The 21,084-nt window shown below is 43.4% G+C and overlaps 1 protein-coding gene across 4 annotated transcripts; it reads left to right on the forward strand.

Annotated features, from left to right (window-relative positions):
* Positions 1-301: 301 nt before the first annotated feature.
* On the forward strand, positions 302-20,369 carry LOC110258479 (glycine N-acyltransferase-like). Of its 4 annotated transcripts, XM_085011100.1 has the most exons (7): positions 371-585; positions 688-778; positions 7,887-7,982; positions 13,607-13,714; positions 16,511-16,637; positions 18,154-18,325; positions 18,742-20,369. In XM_085011100.1, exons 3-7 carry the CDS (start codon positions 7,905-7,907, stop codon positions 19,142-19,144), a joined length of 888 nt encoding a protein of 295 aa, XP_084867226.1. In that variant the 5' UTR covers positions 371-585; positions 688-778; positions 7,887-7,904; the 3' UTR covers positions 19,145-20,369. The 4 variants fall into 4 exon arrangements, with proteins under 4 accessions (XP_084867225.1, XP_084867226.1, XP_084867228.1 ...); XM_085011099.1 differs by lacking the exon at positions 688-778 and having other exon boundaries at positions 302-585; XM_085011101.1 differs by lacking the exons at positions 371-585; positions 688-778 and adding an exon at positions 2,372-2,597.
* Positions 20,370-21,084: the final 715 nt, after the last annotated feature.

The raw sequence follows: 21,084 nt of genomic DNA on the forward strand, positions 1-21,084 counted from the left end.
GGACACAGCTTATCCTAAGAAAAGGTGATTCCTAAGTGCTCTAGTCACTCTGTGCACATGGTTTTCTGTTCTGTGTATGCGTAAGGAGAGAGATCAGATTCTGCAGATCAGACCCGAGTCATACCTTTCCTCCCTCCTTCCTCTTCTGGCAGGCACCTGAGAACAGGAACGGGAGGAGGAAGGTGTTGCCTATGCAGTGGGGCCCTCTTTCCAGTATCTGACCTGTGGGTTTCACACAGCTTGGGTTTTAGAATAATGGCAGGGCCCATGGGGCAAAGAGCAGCCTAGTGTTTGGGGAAGCAAAACTCAGATGGCACCCTGGCAGCCTCCCAATCTTGCAGACAAAAGGTACTCCCTCTGCAGGAGACCCAGAGAGGAGAGGCTGGAGTTCATGAGAGCTCATACCCAACTCTTGCCCAGGGCAAGGTCCACATTGCAAACCTCAGCTTGGCATGAAGAAAACAGAGCTCAGTGCACTCTGCCAGACCCTGCTGAACAGACTGCACCAGAGGGAAATTTCCGACTCGAGAGGTTGCTCCTCATCATTTGTTCCCGCCAAGCTTTGGTGTGAAGACTGCTTTCTAGGTGAGATCTCATGCCAAAAAATAAAAATAAAATAACCATTGCTTTGTGACAGCCTCTCCACTCACATGCCAAGTCGAAATGTTCACATTGTGTTATGCTCAGAATATGGTGACCAACATAGCTAAGGAAAAGGAGGAACTTCCGCTGAAGAAGCGTATATCTGGCACCTATTCTGTAAAAGGCACCTTGTTAGGTAGGTACGGCGAAAAATCCTTGTGGGTTTCTGATCTTAACTGATGAAGGAATAAGGAAAGATGTGGGCACTTTCTGGAGGCGAGCGGGTGAATGGAGCCCTTCATATGTGAGGACACGGTAAACGTTCCCATATTTAACCTTTCTGGTTACATTTTAAAGTAGGCAGCTTTCGTTGCCTCCGTGACGGATAAGAAGGTTGTAATACTTAAGGTCAGAGAGGAAATGAGTAGATGAAAAAGGACACGAATACAGACCAGATTTATTGGGGGTTTTTGTTTGTTTGTTTGTTTGTTTGTTGCTTTTTGGCTGCACCAGCGGCATAGGAAAGTTCCCAGACCAGGGATCAAACCCGTGTCACAGCAGCAAACCAAGCCACTGCAGTGACAACACCAGTTCCTTAACCCTCTGAGGCACAAGAGAACTCCAGACCAGATTTATTGTTTTTTTTTTTTTTTTTTTTTTTTTTTTTTGTCTTTTTGTCTGTTGTTGTTGTTGTTGCTGTTGTTGCTATTTCTTGGGCCGCTCCCGTGGCATATGGAGGTTCCCAGGCTAGGGGTTGAATCGGAGCTGTAGCCACCGGCCTACGCCAGAGCCACAGCAACGCAGGATCCGAGCCGCGTCTGCAACCTACACCACAGCTCACGGCAACGCCGGATCCTTAACCCACTGAGCAAGGGCAGGGACCGAACCCGCGACCTCATGGTTCCTAGTCGGATTCGTTAACCACTGCTCCACGACGGGAACTCCCAGATTTATTGTTTATTTAAAGTGTATAATAAACATATTTACTCTCAACAGTTCACCCATACGGCTACCACCACAATCTATGTGTTTCTGTTCTCTTTCTCTCTCTCTACTCGTTTCTTCTTTTCTGGGGGGTGGAGGGGTTAGGACCATCCCGGTAGCATATGGAAGTTCCCAGGCTAGGGCTTGAATTGCAGCTGTAGCTGTCAGTCTGTGCCAGAGCCACAGCAACTCGGGATCCAAGTCTCATCTGCTCACAGGAATGCGAAATCCTTAACCCATGGAGCGAGGTCAGGGATCAAACCTGAGCCCTCATGGATACTGGTCGGTTTCATTACTGCTGATCCACAGTGGGAACTCCCTGTCTGTGTTCTCTTTTACATTTCTGCTTACAGAGTTTCCTTGTAGCTCAGCAGGTTAAGGATCTGGCATTGTCACCGCTGTGGTTTGGGTCACTGCTATGGCCTGGGTTCTATCTCTGGGCCAGGAATTTTCATATGTTGAAGGTGGGCCCAAAAACATTTTATGGTTTTATATATATATGGTATATGCCCTGTTTTGTGTCCTATGTGATCTCATTCTATTTTAACACTTTCCCATGTGTCCACACGTCTAGGAATTACGTCAATGTCATGGAGTTGCATCATATATTACATTTCTTTTCCCTGTTTCTAGACACTGGGATTTTGTTCAGCCCATACTTACTTATGCCTTATCAAATTCTGCTGAGCGTTATTCTTTTGACTCGTGTTCTTTGGATTAATTTCTCTTTCTGGGAATGACTAGGTCAAAGGTTCTGCATTTCCCTCCCAAGGACACCACCTGTTGCCCAATTCTGGCAGCTCACAGAATGTCCAGTGTCCTAGGAACATCAGGCTCCGTGGCTTTCAATCTACCTTATGTCTGAGGCACCATGCTGGCTTGTTGGTTTGTGGGCGCATCCTTGGAGGGTGGTTTCAAAACCTGTACTTTTCAGGAAATGTGGTAACATGACACCCCACCAATTGGATATGCATCTCTACATTGCATCTGAAACTTAGGTAACTTCCCCGTGAGTGGCCTCTAGATAAAAGGTAAGATTGGCCTTCAGGAATTCTACACTTTGTACAGTCTGAAGACCCTCAAACACACGGCAAGGGTATCTCTACCTTGGTCTGGACTCTTATTCCTGACACAACTTAGCACAAAGCAACTGAAAGTCTTTCCCAAGGCCAGCATATATTTATGCACTTGATGCATACACGTTGATAAGATTATCTCTCTATCTATCTTCTCTATCTATCTATCTATCTATCTATCTATCTATCTATCTACCTATCCATCTACCTATCTATCTGTCTATCTATGCGATCTATGCCTCCGAAAGTGGGAGTGTCTAGACAGACAGGTAAATCCAAGCTTCTCCTACATTCAATCACTCACTACCCATTTATCGAAGGCATCCTATGTGCCAGATACTGTGATAAGCATCATAGAAAAGATAATAAATAAGATCGGTTGCCTGCTTTAGAGAAGCAATGGTCTAGGAAAATAAACTCTAACTCAATATAACAAGTTCTGTAACGCCGATAGGCATAAACACTTATGAGAGCAGAGAAGGACTAATTATTCTGTCTGAAGTAGGCCACCATAGAGGGAGCCACTGGGGCTGACAGGCCCTCCGGCTAGACTTGGAAGGATGAGTGGAAGCTGAGCTCAGCAGTGAGGACTCAGGGAATGGCAGACGGGGAGTAAAAGGCAGGAAGGACCGAGGTGCTGCAGCAGACACCATGTTGAAGAACTGGCCTGTGGTCTTTGTGGTCAGGAGTAGCCTCAGAAAAGTGTACGGAGAGAGACCAGAGGCAGATGGTCAAGAAGGCCCCGTGTACATCTCCTTAAGTAAATCTCAAGGAGATCAGCAGCTGTGGGTCAGGTGAGTCAGAGCCTTTGTGGTCTGGCCGAGTCTGTCCTCCTTCTCCATTCTGAAGGAGACACAAGGGGCTATTAAGCACCTGCTGTTCTTGGAGTTCCCGTGGTGGCTCAGTGGCGAGGAACCTGACTAGTATCCATGAGGACATGGGTTAGATCCCTGGCCTTGCTCAGTGGGTTAAGGAGAAGGCATTGCCGTGAGCTGTGCCATAGGTTGCAGATGCAGTTTGGGTCTGGCAAAGCTGTGGTTGTAGTGTGGGCCGGAGGCTACAGCTCCAATTCGATCCCTAGCCTGGGAACTTCCATGTGCTGCAGGTGAAGCTCTCTTTAAAAAAAAAAAAAAATAGCATCTGCTCTTCTCTTCCAGTGATTGACAAGGTTCTGGGAAGGAGACAGGGAGACACCCACAGGGAAAACTTGGGACATTCACCAGTCCACACATTGCACAACATGTTAAAGCACCAGGATCCAAAAATCTAGGGAGTGAAGTCTTTGTACGCTTGACATGTTTTTCCATAGAAAGAAACTAATAATGGCTGCATTTCTGCAAATCTAAATCTTTTACAACCATCCTGAAGAGCCAGTAGTCCTGAGCAGTTAAGCTGAAAAGGAAGAATCCCTGAGTCCTGGGAAGTCAAAGCAAACAGAGAGCAGAGTCGGAACTGATGCCCTAGGGCTGAACACCTAATTTTGGCAAAGACTTGTAGCCAAAGATCCTTGGAACACGCCTGTAATCCACCAAAGTCGGGTTTACTGTCTCTTGCAATGAGAGAGACAGCACACCGCCAGGGAAATGCAGCGCCTCTCAGTAAGAGTGTGTTGGGAGGGACCTGCCTGGTAGGCAATTTGGGGGAGGGTTCAAGGACACCTGGGTTTGGTCTGGCTTGGATACTGCCAGGAAGCCTTGCACTTCTGTTTAATCCTTTCATCTATGGAGCGGAAGGAGAAGAGTAGAGGCAAAGATATAGCAGCTGCTTGTTAACTGGAGAGAGGAGTATTTGGCCAGATTTGCATAAGAGACAGTCTCCTTGTTTTTGTCTGTGTTCAAGCATGATTGTGACCTTGCATGATGTTGCTGTTCTGTGACAGGGCTATGTTTTAGGGGCTGATGTTTTTTCTTTCTTTGTCAAATTCAAGAAACACTTCTAAAGTGGAATGAGGACCTATTTTAGGTCGATGACCTGGGGAGCTGAAAGTAGCAGAGAGGCAAATAAGTACAGATGACAGGGACTTGCTTCCAACATGTACATTTTGTCTACCAAGAAGTCCCCCTGACCGTTTAAAACTTCAAAATCATTTGTTGAAAAGACTCTTCCATTTCCATGTGCTTGTCTAGGCATCTTTGTTGAAAATCAGTTGACCGCAAATGCCCACCTACTTCTGGGCTCTCTATTGTATTTCATCGATTTATTTGTCTGTCCTTTATGCCGAGCCCATGATCACTCTATCTTTCCAGTGAGCCTTGAAATCATGTAGATTTTAGAATCAGCTTGACTTTCTACAAATGAAACTAGGGGTGTTTTATTACTAGCTTGAATCTATAGATTAGTTTTGGGGAAAGATGGTGACATATTAGCAAGGATGTGTCTTCCACTTTTTTTTTCTCTCCATGCTTCATTACAGATAGTTTTGATGGCTGTGTCTAGCTTCCTTCCTTTTGCCATGTCTTACATACTGTTAAGCACATCCAGTGTATTTTTCGCAGATGTATTTTTTCTTTTCTACAACCTCGATGTGCATTTTCTTTATATCTTCCATATTTCTCGTCATTATGCTCGTGTGTTCCTCCATCTTCTTACATATGAGGTGGAAGTTTATAACTATTTAACATTCCTTGTCTACAGCTTCCAACATCTCCACATTTACCTACTTTTATTTTTATTAAAAAATATGTTTTTTAGGTGTACTTGCAGGTTGCTGAAGTTCCCAGGCCAGGGATCTAAACTGCCCTACAACAGTGACCTGAGCCACAGCAGTGACAATACTTCACCCTTAAAAAACTGAGCAACTAGGACACTCCCTTTTTCTTTTTTAGATAAGGAGAAACTTTATTTGCAAGGATTACTGCACTAGGGGGAGAGGTGCTATTGCAATAAGAAAATGTTCCACAATAGGTGTGCAAATGTCTCTCTTGGGTCTCATTTTACTGATGTGTGTTTTTCTATTTTCTTGGGGTTTTATGTGGTTAGCATTTTTATTGACGAGTAGACCATTTGAACTATTTACTATTCATTGATGGATTTTTTTATACTTACATATAAGTTCTGGTCCATGGCTAAGTTATTGGAATCAAGTGGATTATTTCAAAACTTGCTTGTAACAAGTGTTAGGGTGGCTCTAGAACAGACAAGGCTGAATTTCACCCCCTGCTAAGCCTGAGCATCTTACCCAAAGCCCTATGTTATGAGGTCCTTCCATTCCAGCTCATGAGAACACAAATTATTCTCAGTCTTGTGTGAGCAACAGCAATTTCCCCATCTACTCCTTTCCAGTGATTCTTTCAATAGGCGAGAGGCTGAGGTGGTTTCCCCTTAGAGAGATCAATCTGAACCAAAGAATTTAGGAGATTGGTCTTCCCCAAGAATTCTCCAGTTCTCCCTGTGCCTCTCTCTCTGAATCTCCACCCTGGTCTCCCCAAACTCCAGTCTCTTTATGCACAAGTTAGTGAGCTCCCATGATCTGGTCAATTTTCATTTCCCTGAGCTGCAGCCTTCAAACAATAAGTTGATTCCATCTCAAGTGCTACATTGCCCATTTCTCTGTTCTCAGGGATCATATGACTCTGCTGCCTGATGTCCAACATGGGAAAACTGTTGTTTCATTTACTTTGGTTCGTTTTGTCATTGTTGTAAGTGGGAAGGCAAATAATCTAGATCCTATTACTATACCTTGGCCTGAAACAGAAGTATCTTTGCTGCTCTAAAACACAAAGTTTACCAGTCCTGGAGTGTAGGTAGCATCTCCGGCATGGCCGGGTTTTTATTTTATTTCTTTTCTTTTCTTTCTTTTTAGGGCGGCACCCATGGCATATGGAAGTACCTGGGCTAGGGGTCAAATCAGAGCTGCATTTGCAGGCCTTTGCTCCAGCCATAGCAATGCAGGATCTGAGCCACATCTGCAAACTACATCATAGCTTGCAGCAACAACAGATCCTTAACTCACTGATCGAGGCTGGGATCGAACCCTCATCCTCACACAGACAACAGCAGGTCCTTCACCCACTGTGCCACAACAGCAACTCCTATGCATGGCAGGCTTTAACACAGTATCTTCTCAAAATACCTCTTTGGAGTCGTCATTACAAAGTAACTTTGCCCTCCTTCCAAATCACAGTTCCAAATCAGAACACTGTGACACAGCCTCTTCTCTTCTTTTTTCAAGTCGATAGGATTTTATGGGCTATTTTGGCAATCCCAATTCGATGCAGTGAGTCAAATATGTACAAATGCTATTTTTACACCACCTAACAATTAGACAATATGTACTATAGATCCAAAGGTGAGTCTTAGGGATGGGGTAGAAAGGTGAGGCTCCGTGATAAGGTGAGAGTAGCAGCTTGAAATATGACTTGGCACTTAAACAGATAAGCAAGATTTAACTGTTTGTGGTTTAAACCATGTCAAAGTGCCCTATATGCAAAAGATGGCATCAAAATATCATGCAATAGGAGTTCCTGCTGTAGCTCAGCAGAAATGAGCCCAACTGGTATCCATGTTGACGTGGGTGCAATCCCTGGCCCTGCTCGGTGGGTTAAGGATCTGGCGATACAATTAGCTACAGTGTAGGTTGCAGACATGGTTCGGATCTGGTATTGCTGTGTCTGTGGCATAGACTGCTGCCTGCATCTCTGATTCGACCTCTAGCCTGGGAACTTCCATGATGCCTTGCATGCAGCCCTAAAACGACAAAAGTGGAAAAAACATAACCATGCAATATATAGCACTTTAACCCAAGTGGGGAGAAGGAGGAGGGAGAAAAGAGGATGGGGAGGAAGTGGAGGGTGAGGAAGAGGAAGGGTGGCAGGAAAAAAATAATATCTGTTCAATGCTTACTATATGGCAGATCCTTTTCTAAGCAGTAATGTCCTCTTTTAATGTATTAGCTCATTTAATCTTCACAAAAATTCTCTGAGTCAGATGGTAACATTACCCTGTCTACTTTGAGGAAATCAAGGCACAGAGAGGCTAGGTCACTTTCCCAGGTTTACACAGCTTATTCCTCGTAGAGTCAGAAGTCCTGATGGAGCTTCAGAAAGCAAGCCCTGCGTTTTCTGCTTTTCTCATCCTCCTTTGGGATGGGGGAGGACTTTAGGGATGATAATACCACAAAGGAGACACTCAAGAGGGCTCTGGCATTTAGCATAGAATTTGAAATTAGCAGAGAACTTACTACTCTTGTTTCTGAATCTCCTCTGGCTCTTCTCATTTCTGGCTATTATTTGGTTGTCTCTCTAGGCTAAGACATCTCCCACGATGTTCCTATTGCAAGGTGCCCAGATGCTGCAGATGCTGGAGAATTCCTTGAGGAAGAGCCTTCCTACATCCTTGAAGGTGACAATGAAAACTTCTGAGAACGAAGAGGAAGCGGGACCAATATTGTTGAGCACTTATTCTGTGCCAGGCATCATTGCATGTTTTCTCTCATTTACTTTGCATAAGCTCTCTACAAAGATACTCGCTGTTATGGCCATGTCACCAACGAGAGGGTGGATGCTGAGGGAAGTGATTTGCCTAACACCCCATAAATAGTGAGTTGCAATACTGTGGTGTGAAGATAGGAATGCCTGAGACCTCACACTGGTTTGGGCTGCAAGGTGATTCAAAAAGTATTCCCTGCCCCCTTTCCCAGAAACATTCCATAACAGCACTGGCAATTTGCCCCAGAGGTCTCCTGCAAAGTTAGCTACAACTACATGTTCGTTTTTAATCTGTTTTCCCTAAAAGAACATTTGCCAGGTGAGAGGTTGACCATCACAGGCTGTCTTTGAAATTAAAAATAACTCAATTTCTATTTGACTTAAATTTTCCAATTGTTCTGCACTTATTGCACTCAGGCTATTTTGCGGCTGACTCTGTACTCTTTCTGTTAACCTGGTACAAATGATCAGAAATCTCAGGATCAAGTAAGACATACACACAGGAGTTCCTGTTGTGGCTCAGTGGGTTAAGAATCTGACTAGTATCCTGAGGATTAGGGTTTGAGCCCCAGCCTCTCTCAGTGGGTTAAGGACCTGGTGTTGCCATGAGCTGTAGGCTAGCTTGTATCTGGTGTTGCTGTGGTTGTGGTATAGGCTCGCAGCTACAGCTCTGATTTGACCCCTAGCTTGGGAACTTCCACATGCTGCAGTGGGGCTGTAAAAAAGACAAAAAAAAAAAAAAAAAAAAAAAAGACATACACATAAATGCCCACATCCAGAACTGTTGAAGTGTAACACTGATGACAGAATCAAGTTTTTGATTGTGTTTTTCTTTAGCAACCAAAGAGATGGGATCCATCCCAATGGAATTTAGGTATGACTCCTTGTGTGTGTGTGTGCGTGTGTATGTGTGTGTGCAAGTGCGTGTAGAACAATCGTTTCTCTCTGAAACTTATTTTAGATAGACACAGAAACTAGGTTTCTACTGATTTACAAGACATTCCTATAAGATGCAAACATTCTAGGTAAGATCATCGCTTTCTCCTCCCTCACTCCCTAGTAGATTTGTTACTCTCTTCTTTCAGCATAAAGGAGAAAGATGTTAGTGTTAGGGTATTGATAGACATATGGCTTCCTTTTCATGTGTTAGAAATAGACTAATGAAACAACCTGCCCTGTTCTTTAACTACTGCCCCCCAGTAACCTCATATCAACTACTATAAAACTGTCAAGTCACTCACTTTGGTAGATCCCACTGACAGTCATCTCTGTTACCTAACATTGGTGAACTGTCTTCGCTTGCTAGTCCTTAAGATCCAGGCAACCGCTCGGAGAAACGGTCATTTTTCTTGGAGGTTACGTCAGGGATACCCTCTATGAACACTTGCCTAAGATGTATTTATGGTGAGCAGCTGTTTTTGAAAATTCGTCAGGCTTGAAGTTTTTCTTCCATGATCCGTTGTGTCGGATTTTGTGATTTAAACTTCTCTTAACTCCTTGTCTTAAATAGACCCCAAACACTTTGGGAAAACTCTCGGAGGTTCCCAAGTGTTCTTTCTTGGAGTATCTCTGTAGTAGTAAGATAAGTGGCCCTCTTGGCTCCTCAGCTCTTATGGAGAAATAACATCGGTGGTATACTAAAGATGTACAGTTTACCTAGGTTGGTAGCTAGAATAGTTGTTTGCCACTTACTTTTTTAAAATAAGATTTTTAGTCTTTCTATTATAGTTGATTGGCAGTGTTCCGTCAAGTTTGGCTGTACAGCAAAGTGACCCAGTCAAACATATACACATTCTTTTCCTTGCGTAATCCTCAAGCATGTTCCATCACAAATGACTAGATTAGTTCCCTGTGCTACACAGCAGGATCTCATTGCTTATCCACTCCAAATGCAATAGTTGCATCACGACTCCAAACTCCCAGTCCATCCCACTCCCTCCCCTTCAGGCTTGGCTCCAGGTCCATGAGTTTGCTTCTTTTCTGTGGATAGGATCATTTGTGCTGTTCATTAGATTCCAGATATAAATGATATCATATGGTATTTGCCCATCTCTTTCTGACTGACTTAGTGTGAGAGTCTCTGGTCCCATGCATGTTCATGCAAATGGCATTGGTTTGCCAGTTACTTTTCTTTTTTAAAATACTCAATGAATTTACTGCACATATAGATGTATAATGATCATCACAACCCAATTTTATAGCATTTCCATCCCAAACCCCAAGCTCATCCCCCCACCCCCCAACCTGTCTCCTCTGGAAACTCTAAGTTTTCCAAAGTCTGTGAGTCAGCATCTGCTCTGCAAAGAAGTTCATTGTGTTCTTTTTTTAAGATTCCACATGTAGATGATAGCATATACTGTTGGTGTCTCACCCTCTGGCTAACTTCACTCAGAATGATAATTTCTAAGTCCATCCATGTTGCTACAAATGCTGTTATTTCTTTCCTCTGAATGGCTGAGTAATACTCCCTTGGGTACATGCACCACAGCTTCCTTGTCCATTCCTCTGTCGATGAACACTTAGGTTATTTCCATGTCTTGACTACTGCAAACAGTGCTGCAAAGAACACTGGAGCACATGTGTCTTTTTGAGTCATGGTTATCTCTGGATAGATGCCCAGGAGTGGGATTGCTGGATCAAATGGTAATTCTATGTTTAGCTTTCTGTGGAATCTCCGCACTATTTTCCACAGTGGTTGCACCAGTTTACAATCCCACCAACAGTGCAATAGGGTTTTTTTTTCTCCACACTCTCTCCAGCACTTACTGTTTGTAGACTTTTGGATGATGGCCATTCTGGCTGGTGTAAGGTGGTACCTCATAGTGGCTGTGATTTGCATTTCTCTGCTAATGAGTAAAGTTGCACATGTTTTCACGTGTTTTTTGGCCATCTGTATGTCTTCTCTGGAGAATTGTCTGTTTAGATTTCCTGCCCATTTTTTGATGGAGTTGTTTTTTGTTTTTTGGTTTTTGGTACTCAGTGGTAGGAGGTATTTATAAACTTTGGAGATTAATCCCTTGTCAGTTGACTCATTTGCAAAGATTTTCTCCCATTCTGTGGGTTGTCTTTTTGTTTTGCTTAGGGTTTCCTTTGCTGTGCAGAAACTTTTAATCTTAATTAAGTCCCATTTGTTTATTCATGTTGTCACTGTCGTTACTCTAAGAGGTGGATCTGAGAAGATGTTGCTGTCATTTATGTCGGAGAGTGTTTGGCCTATGTTTTCCTCTAACAGTTTTAGAGTATCTGGTCTTGTATATAGGTCTTGAATCCATTTTGAGCTTATTTTTGTCCAAATTGTTATCCACATTCCACCAAAGGGCACCCCCACTTCACAAAGACAGTTCTACCTCTATTCCTAATAAGTACAGAAGTATGTGCAAGATTTCAGGAATAGAAAGGCATTCTGGTGCTTCTAGAGAGTTTGAAAAGAGGAGTTCCAGCAGCTCCGAGGTGGCAAGAGAAGCAATTTCCAGCCACTCAGCTCTGCAAAGGCTCTCACCGCGCTGCCCCCATCACCCCAGGACTCCCCACCACAAGCTCTCTGCCAGTTACTTTTAATGGAGGTGTGACCTAGAACTCAATAACGTGCTTTGGGTCTCAGTTGAGAAATCATCCAGTGGTTCTTCTAAGTGTGGGATCCAAAATACATTTTATTGTGTGTGTCAACCCTAATTGATTCCATTTAGATAGCTGCCTGACTCCCTGTGTTCTGAGTTCAGCAGAGGAAAAAAAAAAGAGTTTTATGTACTAAGGCCAGGGGGTTCCCGCTGTGGCGCAGTGTAGTTAAGAATCCAACTGCAGCGGCTAGGCTTGCTGGGGAGGTGCGGGTTCACTCCCCAGCCAGCAGGGAGGTAAAGGATGTGACGTTGCTGCAGCTGTGGCTCAGATTCAATCCCTGGCCCAGGAACGTCCATAGAATGTGAGTGAAGCCATTACATAAATGAATCAATAAATGCCAGGGGAATAAGGACGAGTAACAGTTGCACATAGTTTCAGATCTTATAATGAATAGCATATTAGTTAGTGTAAAACAATTTTGCAGAACTCCAAATGCAAATGTGTAAAGAGAAAATGTCTCTGCTTTGCAAAACTATACTGAATTTCCATATCAAGCCTCCATTCATGACTGAGAGTGGAATAAATTGGGATAAACTCAGCCAACCTAGGGAAATTTTTTCCCCCTCTTTATCTGCGTGATCTAACACCAGTAGTTCCCGTGGGGAGGAGGGTAGTCAGAGGGAAGGAAAGATGTTGGTACAGTCTTTGGTCATCATTTGTCCATGGCAAAAATCATTAAACTGTGTATCTTCTTTCTTTTGACTTTTGACCTTTGGTCATTGGCAAGTGTCCATGCTGGTATCTGCAGAGGCCTCTTGTTGACCATAGTCACGAGGCCCACGCTGGTATCCACTGCTGCACTCCTCAGCCCCCAAACCACCAAGCCACTGAAGGTCCATAGGCTGTTTCATTCCTCCTTTCCCCCTTCCTCTCTCTCTTTCAACATGGTGGGATGGGAGATCCAACACTGGACTGAGGCTATGGGACCCCACACCCCTTTCTCTTGATCACTATGCTGTAGCCTCTGCTTATTGGTGGGAGGAAATTACCTTTCCAGGAGGGAATATGGACATATATGTTAAAGAGTTTCAAACATGTCCCTAACCTTGGAGCCAGCAATCAGCCTTACGGATAAACGAAGAAAATATCAGGTGCCCAGGCTAAGACTTCTCTGCAAGCAGGCTCTGTGAAAAATGGCTGGTTCAAGTGAAAATTTGTAAACCACTGAGATGACCGTCAACAGGCAAATGAATACATGAACTGTGGCATATGCATATAATAGGGAATCCTATGGAGCCATTAGAACATAATCGAAAAAGTTTGTGTTTATGAACATAGAAAGAAGCCCACAACGCACTCAGTAGATCCAATTGATTTGCATTTGTAAAACTGTGTATCTCTGTATAGTCTACAGAAGCAAGTCTGGGAAAAGATAACATTAAATCCTACAGTCAAGAGTGGTGTTCTTCAGATCATTCACTTTATTTGCACAAAGATTTTACTGTACTAGATGTATGGTTTACATTAGATGGGAAGACAAATCTCTCACTTGAGGTGAAAACAAAGTAGCATCTGGAGATTTTTGATGTAGAGGCCTATTTTTCCCTTTTCCACCATAAAATTTCATGAAATCATAGAAACAAACCTTGTCCTGATCAATGTCCGTTGTCATACTTCTTCTTCTTTTTTTTTTTTCGTTAAGGCAGCACCTGCAGCATATGGAAGCACCCAGGCTAGGGATCTGATCAGAGCTGTAGCCGCTGGCCTACGCCACAACCACAGCAACACAGGATCCGAGCCACCTCTGTGACCTACACCACAGCTCACGGCAATGCCAGATTCTTAATCCACTGAGCAAGGCCAGGGATGGAACCTGAATCCTCATGGATGCTAGTCAAATTCGTTTCCACTGAGCCATGACAGGAACTCCTGCCATTCCTTCGTAATAACCCAATCCTCTCCTTTCTCGGGAAACTGCAGGTTTATGGCACCGTCTTCCACATGAACCAGGGAAACCCCTTCAAGCTAAAGGCCTTGGTGGACAAGTGGCCTGATTTTAACACAGTGGTTATTCGCCCTCAGGAGCAGGTAAGATGCCAGATGTAGAACAAATATGTACCCATGTTCATATTTGCTGGGTGCCTACCATGCGTCAGGCAATGTGATAGACCCTGGGAATACAGAAATGAGTCACAGTGATGGTAGATAAGTCCCTGTCCTCAAGAGCCTCCCAGCCTGGAAGAGAATGCAAACAAGCAAATAAATCACAACTCAGTGTAAAGTGTTCAGGAGAGTGTACAACATACAGATGCAGCACAGGCAAGAGCTCATTAAACTGCGGAGGATGGAGTGGAGGGAGTTCCCTCTGTGGCTCAGCAGTAACAAACCTGGCTAGTATCCATTGAGATGGGTTCAGTCTCTGGCCTTGCTCCCTGGGTTAAGGATAAAGCGTTGCCATGAGCTGAGGCATAGGACGCAGCTGTAGCTTGGATCCTGCCTTGCTGTGGCTGTGGCTTAGGCTGGCAGCTTCAGCACTGATGCAGCCCCTAACCTGGGAACTTCCATATACCATGGGTGTGGCCCAAAAAACCAAAACCAAAACAACCAAAAAACTCTGGTGGTTGGAGATGGAAGTTACAGGATCAGATTAAAGATAACTTTCTTCCCCGCCCCCCCATGCCGGGCTGTACAGCATGGGGATCAAGTTATTCTTCATGTATACATTCTTCCCCCACCCTTTGTTCTGTTGCAATGTGAGTATCTAGACATAGTTCTCAATGCTACTTACTCAGCAGGATCTCCTTGTAAATCTATTCTAAGTTGTATCTGATAACCCCAAGCTCCTGACCCCTCCCACTCCCTCCCTCTCCCCCCAGGCAGCCACAAGTCTATTCTCCAAGTCCATGATTTTCTTTTCTGTGGAGATGTTCATTTGTGCTGGCTATTAGATTCCAGTTATAAGGGATATCATATGGTGTTTGTCTTTGTCTTTCTGACTCATTTCACTCAGGATGAGAGTCTCCAGTTCCATCCATGTTGCTGCAAATGGCATTTTGTCATTCTTTTTTATGGCTGAGTAGTATTCCATTGTGAATATATACCACTTCTTCCCAAGCCAATCCTCTGTTGATGGACATTTGGGTTGTTTCCACGTCCTGGCTATTGTGAATAGTGCTGCAATGAACATGCGGGTGCATGTGTCCTAAAGATAACTTTCTTGATGGATGTTTCATCCAAACTGGATTTTATATGTAAATATATTTTTGTTTGGCCAAGAAGGCGAGGACATTCTAACCAGAGAAAGTAGCAAGGATGAATATAGAGAGGTATGAAATAGGATGCATAGGATGATCATAAAAAAACAAATGCATAATATTTGAATTGTCATAGGCTTTCTAAGGAAAAAATTTAGAAATAGTGAAACTAGACAGTTAATTCATTTCAAAAACAAAAAATCCTCAGCTTGTTTGAAAACATCCAGTAAAATTATAAATTTCTAAAAACACATCTTGCCTACAAATTGATAAGATATTTAAACACCATGAAATTAAGTGATGTATAAAAGGAAGAAATTTATATTAATAATAGAGCTGAACTGGAATAAAATTGTTTGATCTTTTATCTTCAGTGGGATCTTCACAGAACAAAACGGGGTAGTGCACCATTGCTGCCTTGGGAGAGTATTTTCGTGCAACATATTTCAACTATTTCTAAAAATATTTTTGATACTGCATTCGTTGTGGTAATAGTTTCCTGTGCCTGCTTCTTCCAAATCATCTCAGCTCTTATTTAATAATTATAGGGGCTCTTTCTAAACAACTGGTTTCTTTGATTTTCTGTAACCACAGTTTGTTCAACTATTGTATTTTTTTATTGTTTTTGTTTTTTTACAGCCGCACCTGTGGCTAGGGGTTCAACTGGAACTGTAGCTCCAGCCTCCGCCAGAGCCACAGCAACGTGGGATCTGAGCTGCATCTGTGACCTACATCACAGCTCACAGCAATGCTGGACCCTTAACCCACTGAGCGAGGCCAGGGATTGAACCTGCTTCTTTGTGGATGCTAGTCAGATTCCTTAACCACTGAGCCATGATGGGAACTCCCTATTGTATTATTTTAAGAAAGCATTTCTAGTTGGTCTTCATCTTCTTTGGCATCATTAAGTATAGATAGAGATTTCAATCCAGAATTATCTATAACCAAACTCAATACTGTCATCTTCATCGTCCATGCATTCTGGAAGTATTTGAAATGTGGTACAGTTTCTCCTTGCAACAGATGCTCATCCTCATCAATTGCTGTTCTCTTCTTCTGGTTGAGGAAGATGCCCATGTTGAAGAATGCTGTGTCTCTGAGTTGAAATTTTCACACAACATATGCGTAGAAAATAGGATCGTTTTGCAATTTTCCATCCTCGTTGGAATCCTGAATCTCTCATCTTGATCTCATGGTTTAAATGATTCAGAAACATTTGTAATGCACCAGTACAAATACTCATATTTTAGTACCTAAAAATACTACAGGAGTTCCCATTGTGGCTCAGCAGGTTAAGAACCAGACTAGCATCCACGAAGATGTGCGTTCAATCCCTGGCCTTGCTCAGCGGGTTAAGGATCCAGGTTGCTGCACGAGCTGCGGCGTAGGTGGCAGATGCAGCTCAGATCCGGCATTGCTATGGCTGAGGCATAGGCCAGCAGCTGCAGCTCAGATTTGACCCCTACCCCAGGAACTTCCATGTGCCACAGGTGTGCCGCCCCCCAAAAAACAGCAAAAACAAAATACCCAAGACAAAACAAAAAAATAGAGTAGAGTGGAATGGTTTTTAGCTGTCACCATCATGAAACACAAGGAATTTATTTTATTCCCCTTTTCTCAATGACAACAGGAGATGACAGACGACCTTGATCACTACACCAATACCTACCACATCTACTCCAAGGACCTGAAGAACTGTGAGGAATTCCTTGGCTTACCAGAAGTCATCAACTGGAAACAGCATTTGCAGATCCAAAGTAACAGGAAGGGCTTATGTACTGGCTCACATCTCCATCTGCAACAATTGCTCCTAGAACACGTATCTCCTTTGCCCAAGCTCCACTCCCTCAGCCTGCTGTCAGCTTTTTTATTCAGCTGCAACCCTACCTGGAGAGGGGAAAAAACACCCTTGAAGCTCGCGCAGAATGGGCTTCCTATAGAGAACCATAGCATACTCCCCTGATAGCCAAGGATGGATGGCATATTTTGCAGACGTAGCCAGGATCCCTTAGGGTGTACTGGGTGTCAGAGCAGAGCTTTCCCTAGGGACTTTCATTCCTGGGATAGGATGGCTATGTCTCAGAACACCCCCCCCCCATCATAAAGAACAACTGTCATCACTATGAGCACGCCCTCAGAATCAGACCACCTAGGAAGGCATTTGCCTGTTACTTGCTGTGTGGTCCTAGCCAGTGACTTCTCCTATCTGAGATCATGATTTTCATATGTACAAGTGGGGATGATAAAGGTAACTACAAAGCAAGAGTACTGAACAGAGTAAATGAAATCTCTTTTTTTTGTTTTTGTTTTTGTTTTTGTTTTTTTTTTTTTTTTTTTTTGACTAGGCCTGCAGCATGCAGAAGTTCCAGGGCCATGGATGGAACCCATGCAAACAGCCGTGACCCTGGCCACATCAGTGACAAGGCCAGATCCTTAACCTGTTGCACCACCAGGGAACTCCTAAATGGAATCTTGAGTAGAAATTGCTTAGTACAATATCTGGATGCTTCAGTTAACGTTCACCTCCTAAGTCTCAAAGTCCACAATTGGTCTGGGCTTTGCAAAACAGTTCTGCTAATAGCTTCTGGGTTTAGCTCTACAGTTGCAGTCAAAATTGACAGGTGGATTGTGTGTGTCTGAATGACGGTTCTGGCTGTCAGTGCTGGCTGTGCTGATATCATGATGGGAGTATGTGTCCTCAGCAGACTACCCTAGGCCTAGTCACGTGGTATTGGCCTCCGTGTAACCAGGAGCACAAAGATATGACAAGCCCCAATTTGCAAGCACTTGTAAGCCTCTCCCCACATCAACTTTACTCTTTCTCTGACAAACAGCATGATATTGCTTATTACATGGAATCTTAAAAAATGGTATAAGTGGACTTACGTTGGAAAGTAGAAATAGACTCACAGACATAGAAAACAAACCTATGGTTACCAGACGGTAAAGAGGGGGAGGAATAAATTAGGAGCCTGGAATTCAAATATACACAGTACTGGAGTTCCCGTTGTGGCTCAGCAGGCTAAGAATCTGACCAGTACCCACGAGGATGCGGGTTTGATCTCTGGCCTCACTCAGTGGGTTAAGGATGCACAATTGCCGAAAGGTTGTAGGTTTCAGATGCTGTGGCTTGGACCCTGCATTGCTCTGGGTGTGGCGTAGGCCCCAGCTGCAGCTCCAATTCGACCCTTAGCCCAGAACCTTCCATGTGTCGCATGTCAGCCCTAAAAAGAAAAACACAATCATTGCATTTCTCCTTATGATCCCACCTAGGTTCTCAGTCCAGCCTGAATGAGGTAATACAAAAGCTTGCAGCCACTAAATCCTTCAACGTCCAGCAGACAGAAAACATTCTCTACATGACGCTTGAGACAATAAAGGAACTGGCTCCTTCCCTGCTGGATGAAAAGAACTTGTCCCTTACCGATGGTAAACCCAAGGCCATGTGAGTTTGATGAAAGCTACCCCTCACTTATTACTCCTCTCACCCCCAAAACAGCCTCCCAAATTTTCTCCTCCCTTTCACGCTGGCTCCCCACCAGCAATCTCCTTGAAGGCAGCCAGAATAATCTTCTCCTAAAAAGGTCTCTCTCCCCTCCTTAATATACCCCACCATTTCCTTTCTCATCTGGTGTACATCAGGCCTGGGTAAACGTCTTTGACCTGTATTATTCTCTCAGGTCACGCACCCCCAAAAACACCTTTTATTCTCTCCCTCTGTCTTTACAAGGTCACTCGCACTCCAGGATCTCCATTCACTTTTTCCTCTGCCCGCTCTGTGTCTCAAGATTACAGAGGTAAGAAGAACAAACATAAACCTCTTTACTCACAACCTTTGCTTTTCTCTTGGAACCTCCCTAGTGACCAAGAGCAGTTTCAACTCTCATCCCTGGAACCTTCCCACGCTGCCTTGGTGAATCAATTATGGCAATTCGGTGGCAATGAGAGGAGCCAGAGATTCATCGAGCGCTGCATCCGGAACTTCCCCTCCGTCTGCCTGCTAGGGCCTGAGGGGACCCCGATAGCTTGGTCCCTGATGGACCAGACAGGAGAGATGCGGATGGCAGGCACCAAACTTGAGTACCGGGCCCAGGGCCTCGTCACCTACGTCATCTTTTCCCATTCCCAGGTTCTGACCAAACTCGGTTTCCCCTCCTATTCTCACGTAGACAAGAGAAACAAAATTATGCAGAAGATGAGTCACACTCTGAATCACCTTCGCATGCCCTGTAGCTGGAATCAGTGGAACTGTGTGCCTCTGTGAAGCAGCCCTGAACCCAAGACAGTGGGGATGGGCCTGAGGCTGTGGGTAGACAGAGGGGGAGCCTAAACTGTCATTGTAATCATCAATAAAGTAGTGGATGCTGTCCGTATAAAAGGTATAGCAATATGCCTATCCGGGACCTGGTCATTTAGAAAAAATGAAACCACCCTTTCAGAAACGAATAAAACTGGACTTCCTGTTGTGGCTCAGTAGGTTCAGAGCCCAAAAGAGTTCCATGAGGATGTGGGTTCAACCCCTGGCCTCAGTCACTGGGTTAAGAATCCAGCATTGCCGCAATGCTGTGCTGCTGTGGCTGTGGTGTAGCTGCAGCTCCGATTGGACCCCCTAGCCTGGGAATTTCTGCATGCCACAGGTGAGGCCTTAAAAAGGAAGAATAAAACAATTATACTCTAATGAAAGGAAGAAAGAAAGAAAGAAAGAAAGAAAGAAAGAAAGAAAGAAAGAAAGAAAGAAAGAAAGAAAGAAAGAAAGAAAGAAAGAAAGAGAAAGTCAATTCCTGCAGAATTTTATAACCAGACAAGATACCACCTTTGGATTAAAATAAGATGAACTGAAGAATCAGTATTTGTAGCACCCACAAACTCTTCCTTGAAAAACACAAATACAGCATTTTACTTTTTCTAAAAAAAGAATAAAACAAACAAGACGGAGGGACATTCTACCATACAACTGCCATGTACACATAAAAATTCTAAATATCATGAAAGAATAAGAAATGTGAAAGAATTATTCCAGGTAAAAAGAGTCCAAATAATGTGACAGTTAAAGCAATTGGAGGTTCTGGATTGAAAGCTGGATCAGAAAAAAAAATGCTTTAAAGATATTATTGTTATAACTGGCAAAATTTGTATCTGGTCTGTGTATCAGTTACCAGTAATAAAGGAACGTTAAATATTATGGATTTGATCATTATTGTGTGTTGTGGTTATGGAAGCGAATGTTTCTCCACTGTCATGATATATGCTGAAATAATTGGGGGAAATGATTGGAATGTCTGCAACCCACACAAGAAGTTAAATGTACATGTAAAGCCAAATGTGGAAAACTATAACTGGTGAACATAGGTAAAAAGTATGTATGCGTTTAATGCATTATTGTTGCAATGTTGTGGAGGTTTGCAATTTTTACAAACGGAAAGCACAAATAAGATGAATTTTCACACTTTTTCCAATGGTTCAATAAATAAATCAGTAATACCACGTGACTTTCTGAGACTCTATGTTAATTTTCTGAGTATCTTTCTATGTGTCAGTATAGACTCGTGGCTCTTCACAGATTCAATATATTTCAACCGTAGCCCTCACTCTCCATTATTACAGCTTTAGAGATCTTGGTTGCTTTTCGTGAAAAAAAAAAAAAGTAGTATTAGAGGCCAAGACACTGGTGATTTAAGCTTTTGTGTGGAATGCCAACAGTAGCACTACCCACTGCATTGAGTAGTTACAGTGAGTAAATGAGATCATGCGTATAAAGCACTGTGTATACAGTCTGGTCCACAAAATATCCAACAAATGTTGTCTATCAGTATTATTATTACTAAAGTAGTGAAAATACGGGATGGATTCTCTGATTGTTACAATTCTTCCAAAATTGGTGAGGAATTTGCTTAAATTAGTTACTTCAGAAAAGGCTCAGATGGTTCACACAGGATATTCCTTTTAATTTCCCTTCCAACTCTTCTGACATCGTTTTCTTTCTTCCTTCCTTTCTTTCTCTCTTTCTTTCTCTCTTTCTTTCTTTCTTTCTTTCTTTCTTTCTTTCTTTCTTTCTTTCTTTCTTTCTTTCTTTCTTTCTTCTTTTTTTTCCTCTTCTTACAGCCGAATCTGCAGCATGTGGAAGTTCACAGGCTAGGGGTCGAATCGGAGCGGCAGGTGCCAGCCTACACCACAGCCCAGCCATGCAGGATCTGAGCCGTGTTT

This window comes from Sus scrofa, chromosome 2 (assembly GCF_054392235.1).
Source record: "Sus scrofa isolate SSC_HxYL_T2T_F1_AM1 chromosome 2, Sscrofa_HxYL_maternal_Yorkshire_Landrace_v2.0, whole genome shotgun sequence".
Classification (NCBI taxonomy): Eukaryota; Metazoa; Chordata; class Mammalia; order Artiodactyla; family Suidae; genus Sus; species Sus scrofa.

Excerpts from the sequence above, each read along its gene's own strand:
- LOC110258479 (XM_085011099.1), top strand. The coding sequence starts at position 7,905 with ATGTTCCTATTGCAAGGTGCCCAGATGCTGCAGATGCTGGAGAATTCC. Across the intron at positions 13,715-16,510 it reads TTATTCGCCCTCAGGAGCAG|GAGATGACAGACGACCTTGA; the intron begins GTAAGATGCCAG and ends CAATGACAACAG. Across the intron at positions 16,638-18,153 it reads ACAGCATTTGCAGATCCAAA|GTTCTCAGTCCAGCCTGAAT; the intron begins GTAACAGGAAGG and ends GATCCCACCTAG.